This window comes from Leopardus geoffroyi, chromosome A1, assembly GCF_018350155.1.
Source record: "Leopardus geoffroyi isolate Oge1 chromosome A1, O.geoffroyi_Oge1_pat1.0, whole genome shotgun sequence".
Classification (NCBI taxonomy): Eukaryota; Metazoa; Chordata; class Mammalia; order Carnivora; family Felidae; genus Leopardus; species Leopardus geoffroyi.
The window spans coordinates 47,620,555-47,632,794 of NC_059326.1; the positions used below are offsets into that span (position 1 = coordinate 47,620,555).

The following is a 12,240-nucleotide window of genomic DNA, read 5'->3' on the forward strand; positions in this document are numbered from 1 at the left end:
TTGTGTTACACATGTGTGTATATTTCTCAGAACTCTTTGAATGGTAGAATTAAGATTTGTACCTCTTACCATACGTAAATTTAATTTTTTTACCATATGTAAATTTAATTTTTTTACCATATGTAATTTAATTTTTTTTAAAAAAAGCTATAAATATTGAACTGTAGTTGATAATATACGTGTTGAATTGTTGAGATGAGGGGCAGATATCTGCAGCTTATTTGGAAATATATCAGGGGCACCTGGGTGGCTCAGTTAAGTGGCTGACTTCACCTCAGGTTCATGAGTTTGAGCCCCATGTCAGGCTCACTGCTGTCAGCACAAAGCCCTCTTTGGATCCTCTGTCCCCCTCTCTCCCCCCGCCACCCACTCTCTCTCTCAGAAAAATAAATAAACATTAAAAATTTTTTTTAAAAAACATCAAAAAAGTAAGATAGATTCATGGATGTATACAGTGATGGACAGATATGTGATAAACTACATACAATGCAACATTTAATTTAGAATCCAGATGTTGAGTATATGGGTGAATGCTATAGACATCTTTTATCTCTTCCACATGTGCAAATATTTTCTTAGTAAAATCTTTAGAAAAAATACAAAAATACAGGCACCTGGGTGACTCAGTCAGTTAAGCATCTCACTTTGACTCAGGTCATGATCTCACGGTTTGTGAGTTCAAGCCCCGAATTGGGTTCTGTGCTGACAGCTCAGAGCCTGAGCCTGCTTTGAATTCTTTGTCTCCCTCTCTCTAACCCTACCCCCTACCCTCTCAATAATAAATAAACATTAAAAAAATTTTTTTTAATACAAAAATAAATTTTTGCTATGCTATCATATAAACCATCTTCAAATCATCTTAGAATAAAATATATTTACTTATACTTGGAAGATCAAGAAAGTAAGTTCATGTCTATATGTTCACAATGGAAATTAGAATTAGAATATTCCTTGTTTCTTTTTTAAGTTTATTTATTTACTTAGAGAGCGTATATGCTCTGTCACGGGAAGAGGAGCGGAGAGAATCCATGCTGACAGTGCAGAGCGTGTCCCAAGGCTTGAACTCACAAACTGGGAGTTCATGACCTGAGTCGAAATCAGGAGTCAGACACTTAACTGTCTGCGCCACCCTGATGCCCCAGAAATTAAAATGTTCCTATCCTTATTTAAAGAATACTTGTTAATGAAAACTTCAAAGATACAGTACAAAACATTCTTTTTTAGTACTACAGTGGGTATGATTTTCAAAGGGTCACCATCTAATACAGAAAATTTCACCTGATATGAAGAGGGTTAGACTTCATTTGTTAAGATGTCACCATGTCAAATGACATAACCTATTCACACTTGAATTGCCTTTTATAATTAAGTATATTATTTGGATTTTTGAGGAGTTTAGTTTTCAAAGACCTCATCCATTTGTTACAAATAGTATTGACTAGAAACTAAATAAATTCAAATATAAAAACAAAACCAGATTTCTAGTTGTCAGATTCTAGAACCTGCTGTCCATTTCATCTTACTTGTAACCTCTGCTAGGCATTTGTCACATTTCTCAAGACTCTTCTCTTGCTTCTTGAATCACCTGTCTTTGATTGTTTCTTCTCCATTGCTTTTATTGTCTCTTCTTCTAGCTAACTCTACCGAATACTTCACAAGGGTTTTCCCATTATCCTCTTCAATTTTTACTTAACTTACCTACTCTCTGGATAATCCTAGCCCTTTCCACAATTTCATTTATTGTCTGTAGGCTAATCTGTAAAGAGTTCCTAGAGTCATTAAAAATTTAACATTTCTCGGGGCACCTGGGTGGCTCAGTCAGTTGAGCATCCGACTTCGGCTCAGGTCATGATCTCACGGTCCGTGAGTTTGAGCCCCGCATTGGGCTCTGTGCTGTCAGCTCAGAGCCTGGAGCCTGTTTGGGATTCTGTGTCTCCCTCTCTCTCTGACCCTCCCCTGTTCATACTCTGTCTCTCTCTGTCACAAAAATAAATAAACATTAAATAAAAATTTTTTTAAAAATTTAACATTTCTCACATTTATTTTTTCTTCTCTCTGTAAAACTTACTAATTTTCTTGTATTCTTGATCTGTTAGTAAGGTTAAAGTCTAATCACCATCCAGCTTTTGTCAACCTCCATATCTCCCTCATTCTCTCTAGTGCCTCCTCTCACCTCCACACCTATTCAGTTGTCTAGCATCTAACTTTTTTTATTCATCCTCTCGCTTTTCTGGACTGTTCTTCAACTGGATTATTACTATAACTTGTGAGGAGTTCTCTGTGCTACAATAGGCCATCCTTTTCCCCATTGTTAGAATTTTTTTCTGCAATATCAGCATCAACAACAAAGATCTTTTGGTCATGTTACCTTTCTGAATTAATCTCTGTTAGTTTCTTGTTGACTGTGGAATAAAAATCCAAACTCCTTAGCCTAGCAAATAAAATTTCATTCCATTCACAATTGGAACTAAGCCTATCTTTCTACTACCGTTGTTCTCTAAGTGAACTCCAACCACTTACCTCATAATTACTAAAATGTCACAGCTCTGTGCCTTTACACATGCACAGGCCCTCCTGTGCCTTCTCTATGAACGTTTGTCTCCCCACAGCCTCCTGATGCTTCTCCTGATGAGAAAAATGGTGGCACTCAGATATAGATGTTTGGTGCTCTGTACTTCTAAGACACATTCATATCTCCTTAGTACCATCTACCATTGTTTCTATAATTAAATCACCAATAGAATAGTTATCCTATGAGTTACTAATCCATTAGGTATTAAACTCAAATTTCAGATGTCCATCAATTTCTAACTGATGGGTTTTTGAGATATTAACTGAATTTACCCTCTTCCTTCTGAATTTTGAGACAAGAGTCAGGTAGGTGTCTAAATAACAGCACTAATAGAGCTATTTTGCCATTCTGATAGAGCTGAATTGGAGAACTCACCTTGGACCTATGATAGCTGGTAACACTATTGGCAATGACCTATATCATCTCTTGCTTCTACATTTACCTGACAACTAATAACTCTATTTCTGAAAACTGACCCTGGTTTACCATGAAAACTAGGGATAAAATTGAAGGACAACGAGAAAAATCTTATTAAAATTCTTACTATACTGTAAAAGGATCAGTCAACAAATATATGCATATTACAGTAATGGCCTCCAAATAGCTTGTAAAATATGTGGCTTTGTTTTAAGTCTGAAACATTTCTGAGAGGTTTCTCTTTTTAATGTTAAAATATGATTGTTAAAAAATGTTATAAAAATTGTTAAATGTCATTGACTGCTTTTATATGAGCTAGTAAACCTTTAGGTTTATGAACTTTAAGTATTTTTTAATCCCAATTTACAATAAAATTGCCATTGCATTTAAACTTTTTAACCATAATACTAACCTGTCAGTTAAAATTCCTTCTGAAAAAGAGTGATGTGACAATGGCAGAATTTAAAAGTAAATGGTTTTGCTGTATTTTTTTGTAATAAAAAAAAAAGGCTATCAATACATTCTCAGGACTGCACATTTTCTTCACAGAGTAGCCTACTAAAATACACAATTTCATTATCACAAGTTAAAATTAACTTGTTCTGATAAAATAGTGAACATCTTTCCTAATTAAAAGTAGTCATTTCTTAGGGCTCTTGGGTGACTCGGTTAAGCATCTGACTTCAACTCATGTCATGATCTCGCATGGTTCATGGGTTTGAGCCCTGTGTCGGGCTCTGTGCTGACAGCTCAGGGCCTGGAGCCTGCTTCACATTCTGTGTCTCCCTGTCTCTCTCTGCCTGTCCCCCACTTATGCTCTGTCTGTCTCTCTCTCTCTCTCAAATATAAATAAATATTTTAAAAAGTAGTCATGTCTTTTATCAAGAAGAGAAATAATGAAATTGATGTTATTGTTACTTATTTATAATTACAAAACATACTTTCCATGCAAAAATCCTAGAATCATTCAGAATATCACAGCATCTGTATTATTATGCTTTATTTAAAAAAAAAAATTTTTTTTAAGTTTATTTATTTAGTTTTAAGCAAGAGAGCAAGCGGGGTAGGGACAGAGAGAGGGGAGAGAATCCCAAGCAGGCTCTGCACCATTAACACAGAGGCCTATGCAGGGCTCAAACTTATAAACCACGAGATCGTGACCTGAGCCAAAACCAAGAGTTACAGGCTTAACCAACTAAGCCACCCAGGCGCCCCTTAAATTATTATGCTTTATAACAAGAAAATTTAACATGTCCTATGATGCAAGCCATTACACCTTTTAAAAATAAATGGAACAAATTTAAGCAACCATATACTTTAAGAAATATGCTTCTACTTACAAATGGACTGTTTGAGATTGTGCATTAGCCCTTTTTAATGTTCTTATGCTCCCTGATTCATTGGTATGACCTCTTTTATTTTCACTTTTGCTATGCTTTTTAAGAAAAAAACCCACTTATTTTACATCATACACTTTAATATTTTTCAGTTGAAAATGAAGATGAAGCTGAAAGGGTTCTTTTTTCCTATGGCTATGGTGCTAATGTTCCCACAACAGCCAAAAGACGACTAAAGCAAAGGTAAAATCAATATATATTTGTTTTACTTATCTACTCAAGCTAAATGTAATTACATTATGCTTTTTGATAATGTGCAAAGTAAAGTTACTTTATTCTTAGTATGCATAAATATTAAATTGCTCACAAAATAAAGCACAGTGAGTTATAATCCTGCATTTCATGTATTTTTAAGTGAGTTTAATGATCAATAAACTAGAAGTGTACATTAGTATTTTCCTAGAATTAGATTCAGTGATAATGACACCATTGTGATTTTATTTTCACATTAATTTCAAGTGTGCTACAAATGTGTTTGTACCAACAGTTTTCAGATTAAAATTAAATAGGCTTCCTTTTTCTCTTGTTTTTTATTCACCTGTGTACATTCCTTGACATATACTTGAGAAAGAGAAAGAGAGACGCAGAGAGAGAGATGAGATAGCACATTATATTATGATTAAAAGTAGGGGCATTAGGTAGGACACTTGTTGGGATGAGCACTGGGTGTTATATAGGGGATGAATCACCGGAATCTACTCCTGAAATCATCATAGCACTATATGCTAACTTAGATGTAAATTAAAAAAGAAAGAAAGTATAAAAGACTTTGTGAAGACCAAGAAAATTTGGGGGAGATCCACTAGTGATTTTGTGAGATTCTGTTTAAAGCATACTATGGGGCACCTGGGTGGCTCAGTCGGTTAAGTATCCGACTTTGGCTCAGGTCATGATCTCACGGTCCGTGAATTCGAGCCCCGCATCAGGCTCTGTGCTGACAGCTAAGAGCCTGGAGCCTGCTTCAGATCTGTGTCTCCCTCTCTCTCTGCCCCTCCCCTGCTCACGCTCTATCTCTGTCTCTCAAAAATAAATGTTAAAAAAAATTTTAAGTACACTAAGAGAAAAATTGTACCTATATTAATCAGTTTTCCAGTTGACCTAGCTAAATTTTTTTTTATCTAACTTCTTTCTCTCACTTTAACTCATCCTCCTATGCAAAAACATCTGACTGTCCCATATGCTACCGTATCACATCTAAATATTACTGCCAGACTTCCAGGCCCTTCCACGTGCCCCCACCTCTCCAACCTTCCTTGCCTCTCTGCCTAAAATCAGGGTAGTCTATCTCTATGCCTATAAACATCTATTTGCTCCATACCACATAATAGAGCATTTATCTTATCTCATTAGTTCTTGTTTCCCACATCATTTCCCCAGCCAAATGGAAGGTTCCTGAAGGTCAGCAATATCTTACTTTTGTTTACTCTCTGTCTCTACCTAGCATGGTATAAGATACCTAGTAGAATTGTCTGTTCATCTGAGTATTTGAGGATTCAAATCTGCTTGTTTATCTTTTTTTTTCAATGTTTTTATTTATTTTTGAAAGAGAAAGAGAGTGCACACACGCAGGGGAAGGGCAGAGAGAGAGAGAGAGAGAGAGAGAGAGGGACAGAGGATCAGAAGTGGGCTGACAGCAAAAAGCCCAATACAGGGCTCAAACCCACAAACCATGAGATCATGACCTGAGCCAAAGTCAGACACTTAACCAACTGAGCCACCCAGGTACCCCAACTGCTTGTTTATCTTTTATTTTTATTTGAGTTGATTTAAGTGTTTAGAGACCTTACACACTATGTAAGAAAAACAATTCATCTGAAGTCTAATAGTTTTGTAGAAACTTTGAAGTGATGGCTAAGAGAATAAAATGTCTTTAACGCTATGATGTAAGATATAGGCCATTTTATAACAAAACAAATGGGTGCTTTGAATGTATGTCTCTTACTGGTTAAACTAAATATCTGGAAGAATTTTAGACCAAGGATAGATGACTGTCAAGTATTATTTTATAGTTGGAATGGTTAATTCTGTCTGGTGAAGGTGCAAGTATTTCTAAATTATGTATTATTTGAAAAATGAGCTGTAGTCCCATCCCATTCCCCTTCTCTGCTCAGTCCCTCATGAGTCATTAAGGATGACCTAGGCTATTTTGTAATTTTCCCCATATAACTGTTTTTGAGCATTATATTGTCTAGGGGGGAATAGAAATACACTTTTGTGGGGAAGAGACTTCTTGGTCAGTGGTAAATGTTTGGTAAATACTAAAAATTGAAATTTGAAGGAAAAAGTCTATTCTCTTCTTTTTTAGCATATGAATCCTTCAAAAGAATCTTTGTCACAAGGAAGAAAGAATTTTGCTGTTGTAAGCTTTTTTCTTTAGCCCTAAATGCTGAGTTCCTCTAAAATTGAAAGCAATTATTGCTGTTACCTTACTTTTTTTTAAAGAATTTCCAAAAACAGATGTTGATTCCTTAATAATTAGAGTGGAGATTCAAAGAACCACAACTGATTCATATTCTGAATAATTTTAACTATCCAAATATTTCTGAAGATTTTATCACTGAGCTATCTGTGTGCCTTGAACAAGTGCCTAATGGGCATACTATTAATATCTCCTACCAGCTGGTGCCAGGCATTCGTCTCATGGTGAACCAGAGGGTTATTTTGAGGAAGTGCTTCTCAGGTCATCTAAACTGAGTGAAGGGAAAGTAAGTCTAGATATCCAGAGAGGACGTTTATGTATTCCTTCAACATCTTTTATTGAGTACCTACTATATGCGTAAAATTGAGCAGTGGCAAAGAGGATCCCTCTTTTAGGGTCTGACACATATCCAAAGTTTGCAAAGTCTGTATTTCACTTTCAGTAGCTATTTGTAAAGAAGTCAATGGCTTCATTCTCTGTTTAACTGATTTAAGATGAAAGCAATGTAACCTTTGAGAGAGTCTATATTTAATTCTTCACATTTAAAATTAAAGCAATAGAAACTGAAGGTGCATTATAAAACAACTCAATCAGAACGGCAAATGAAATGTTTGCATAATAAAGTTTTCATTATACATTAGTCTACGCCAAGATACATGAAAATTTCAAAGGAACTTACTTTTCAACTACTATACACTATACCATTCATACTAAGTTCAATGTGAAATCTCATACATTCAACAGCCAGGTTTAGGTACTTTAGGTTAACACTTAATTGGAACAGATTTCTGATTATAAAAATATTATGTTTATTTTAGAAGATTGTTAGTAATCCTACCATCCAAAGGTAACCATTCAAAAATGTATAATAGATATATATATGTCTTCTTGCATATTTAGGGTATTAAACATGGGAAGTTTAATATTTTTTCTTACAACTCCATCTTGAACATTTCTTGTATCACTGAATAGTCTTCAAAAAGATAATTTTTAATAGTTATCCAAACCTTTAATTGTTAGGCCTTCTGCTTTGAGTTTCATGTTGTTGTTAATAAATTCAATAGTCACTGAAAATTTTCATTGGTTACCTGTTGCTACTCAAGATATATTATGAAATTAAAGTGAGAAAATGGATGCAAATTTCACCACACAGTCCCTGGCACATAGTGGGTTATTTAGGAAATGTTAACTGGTTATGCCAGTTAATGTTTCTTAGAGTAAATTACACAGTTGATTTTAGAGGAAAAGCTAGTGTTCCAAAAACTTTAGGTACAATTTAAGGTTTTAATTAAAATCATTTTGTTTGAGAATTGTAATGAGACTTTTTAAAATAATTAGTCGAGACACTCCCCTGGACATGAAACCAGTTTTGAGATTTTTTTGATATCTGTCAATCAATCTTAAGACATATACTATAATGCCAGTTTCCTATAAAAAAGTAGCAAAATTAGCTTTTGTAGTTTGAAAAATAACTCCCAAAAACTGTCTTTTAAGCACATTGTAATTATCAAATAAGCTTACTCACAGGTTGACGTTTCAGTGGAGATATGAACAATAACTAAATATCACATTAAACTCTTTCTGGGACAAAGTTGCAGTAAGTTAAAAGGGCTTATACAATTAAGTAGATTAACATGAAATGGGCTCTTCTTGACTTGACTAAACTTGAAAATCTGAAGTAATGTTTTTGTTTCGGTCATGATTGTTTTGAAAATAGCAAACAAGATTTTCTGGTTACATGTTTTGGTTATGCTCTTTAACCTGCATCTTAATTGGGGAACTGCCAGGCACTAGCGTAGTCTTAGTGTGCGCTTCTCTGTTTGCTTTGGCAGATCTGAATGAAGAGCCTTTTCTGAAGGTTTTTAAACCTTTCAAACTGCAAGATTTACTGCATACTCCAGATCTTTTGTTTTAGTTTCTGTCTAGTTTTATAAAGAGTGTTAAGTTGAAATTTTCACAGTACACTGAACTTTATAATAAAGGAAAATATTAAAGCTGAGAAAACTTTTTTTTCCTCTAGCAGACTTTTGTGTAAAATGAAAATTTTTCTCTCTTTCTTCTCATGTATGTGAGTTGTCATTTTTGTCCTTGGGGAAAGTTGTTCTTATTTGGGTTTGTTTTTGGAATAGTCCTTTAAAAAGTTACTGCCATTCTATTCGTGATCAACTTGAGAGTTTAAACCTATAGAAGAACCTAGAGAAAGTGTCATATGACTATAGGTAATCAGCTTGAGACCATTATTTGGTTTTCAATAATTACCAGTAGAACAGGCAGTATAGGTGCCAACGTGAAGAGTTCTGAAGCTAGAATCATTCTGGTACATGGGTCCCTTTTTTGGAACCTTTTTTTTTTTTTTTTTTTTATGCCATACTAATAGAGATAAATCTCTGACCTCCTAAAATTGAAAAAGATCAAGGAGCCAAATGCTATTTCAGGCAAGTAACTAATTAGCAAGTAACTAAATAAATACAGATATTTATTTAGAGTTTTGGTGATACTAAGAAAACCATACCAAGATTGAAGGAATTGAGGCAGAGCATCAATCCTCCATTGTGCTTTGACATCTCATACACAGATGAAGATCTACCTTGTCCGTTTCGGCTGGGCTCTACTACTATGAAATTACGTAATAATCGGAAGTGCTACTTCCATTGACAGATCTAAGAGAATAAGTTTTATTTGGAGTCAAGAAGTGATGAGGGAGCTGAAAGATGACCTTGGTGGGGTTATTCCCTGGTGGGAATAATTTTACCAGGTAACAGGTGAAATTTTCATTTAATATTTATTTCTTTTTAATTTTTTTAAATGTTTACTTATTTGTTAGAGAGACAGAGACAGAGTGTGAGCGGGGGAGAGACAGAGATAGAGAAGGAGACACAGAATCTGAAGCAGGCTCCAGGCTCCAAGCTGTCAGCACAGACCCCAACGCAGAGCTCAAACTCACAAACCACGAGACCATGACCTGAGCCGAAGTCGGTCACTTAACCGACTGAGCCACCCAGGCGCCCCATTTCATTTAATACTTAAATACAAAACTATAGTCTTGTAGCATTCATTTTTAGTTGATGTTGAACTTAATCTTGGTACAGGTAGAATTCACAGTCACGTGGCAGTTAATATAGTTACAAAGAAGTATTGTTAAGTTGTACCTACTTTAGTGTCTCAACAGATAGCCTGTAAAAGCAAAGCTTTCTTGAGTTTAGTACATTCTGTACAAAATAAATAAATAACTAGCCTTTAGCAGGAGTCATTTTTCCCGACTGTATCCATAGTTACTTTTCATAAAGAACTTGGGAAGGACTTGTTTGCATTCTATGTGCATTGTGCTTAAGGAAATATAAACTCAGGCACATAGAGGAGAAATTCTTCATTTGTCTTGCTTTGAATTATAGTTAAAGTGAGTTTCTTTCTTCCCACTTCTAACACCCCGGGTTTCTACACAGAATCTACCTGTGACACCCAAAACTAGTAAAAAAATTGAATCAGTTATCAAAAATCTCCCCAACAAGTAAGAGTCCTGGACCAGATGGCTTCCCTGGGGAATTCTACCAGACACTGAAAGCAGAGTTAATACCTATCCTTCTCAAGCTGTTCCCAAAAATAGGAACGGAATGAAAACTTCCAGTCTCATTCTATGAAGCCAGCATTACCTTGATTCCCAAACCAGACAGAGACCCCACTAAAAAGGAGAATTATAGACCAATATCCCTGACGAACATGAATGCAAAAATTCTCAACAAGATACGAGCAAATCAATTTCAACAGCATATAAAAAGAATTATTCACCATGATCAAGTGGGATTCATTCCTGGACTGCAGGGCTGGTTTAATATTTGCAAATCAATTAGTGTGATACATCACATTAATAAAAGGAAGGATAAGAACCATATGATCCTGTCAATTGATGTAGAAAAAGCATTTGACAAAATACAGCATACTTTCTTAATAAAAACCCTCAAGAAAGTCAGGATAGAAGGAACATACTTGAACATCATAAAAGCCATATATGAAAAGCCCACAGCTAGTGTCATCCTCAATGGGGAAAAACTGAGAGCTTTCCCCCTGAGATTGGGAACACGACAGGGATGTTCACTCTCACCACTGCTGTTTAACATAGTGATGGAAGTCCTAGCATCAGCAATCAGATGACAAAATGAAATAAAAGGCATCAAATTTGGCAAAGAAGAAGTCAATCTTCCACTTTTTGCAGACTACATGATACTTTACATGGAAAACCCAAAAGACTGCTAGAACTGATACATGAATTCTGCAAAATCTCAGGGTACAAAATCAATGTACAGAAGTCAGTTCCATTTTTATACACCAACAATGAAGCAACAGAAAGAGAATTAAAGAAACTGATCCCATTTACAGTTGCACAAAGAACCATAAAATACCTAGGAGTAAACCTAACCAAAGATGTAAAAGATCTGTATGCTGAAAATTATAGAAAGGTTATGAAGGAAATTGAAGAAGACACAAGAAATGGAAAAACACTCCATGCTCATGGATTAGAAGAATAAATATTGTTAAAATGTCAATACTACCCAAAGCAATCTACACATTCAATGCAATCCCAATTAAAATTGCACCAGCATTCTTCTCAAAGCTAGAACAAACAATCCTAAAATTTTAATGGAAACACAAAAGACCCCAAATAGCCAAAGTAATAATTAAGAAGACCAAAGCGTGAGGCATCACAATCCCAGACTTTAGCCTCTACGAAAAGGTGTAATCATCAACACATTATGGTATTGGCATAAAAACGGACACATAGACCAATGGAATAGAATAGAGAACCCAGAATTGGACCCACAAATGAATGGCTAACTAATCTTTGACAAAACAAGAAAGAGCATCCAGTGGAAAAAAAGACAGTCTCTTTAGCAAATGGTGCTTGGAGAATTGAACAGCAACATGCAGAAGAATGAGACTAGACCACTTTCTTACACCATACACAAAAATAAACTCAAAATGGATGAAAGACCTAAATGTGAGACAGGAAACCATCAAAAACCTAGAGGAAAAAGCAGGCAACAACCTCTTTAACCTCAGCTACAGCAATTTCTTGCTCAACACATCTCTAAAGGCAAGGGAATTAAAACCAAAAATGAACTATTGGGACCTCATCAAGATTAAAGGCTTCTGCACTGCAAAGGAAACAATCAACAAAACTAAAAGGCAACCAACAGAATGGGAAAAGATATTTGGAAATGACATATCAGATAAAAGGCTAGTATGCAAAATCTATAAAGAACTTACCAAACTCCACACCTGAAAAACAATCCAGTGAAGAAATGGGCAGAAGACATGAATAGACACTTTTCCAAAGAAGACAGCCAGATGGCCAACAGACACGTGAAAAGATGCTCAACATCACTCATCCTCAGAGAAATACAAATCAAACCCACACTGAGATACCACCTCACACCAGC

The 12,240-nt window shown here is 35.3% G+C and overlaps 1 protein-coding gene across 4 annotated transcripts in view; it reads left to right on the top strand.

Moving 5' to 3' along the window:
* Window positions 1-12,240, top strand: part of PIBF1 (progesterone immunomodulatory binding factor 1) — a 201,800-nt gene that overhangs the window by 118,891 nt on the left and 70,669 nt on the right. For all 4 annotated transcript variants that reach the window (XM_045478783.1, XM_045478797.1, XM_045478805.1 and 1 more), the window contains exon 13: window positions 4,479-4,569. In XM_045478783.1, coding sequence (XP_045334739.1) covers window positions 4,479-4,569 — 91 coding nt within the window. The remainder of the gene's footprint in view (window positions 1-4,478; window positions 4,570-12,240) is intronic.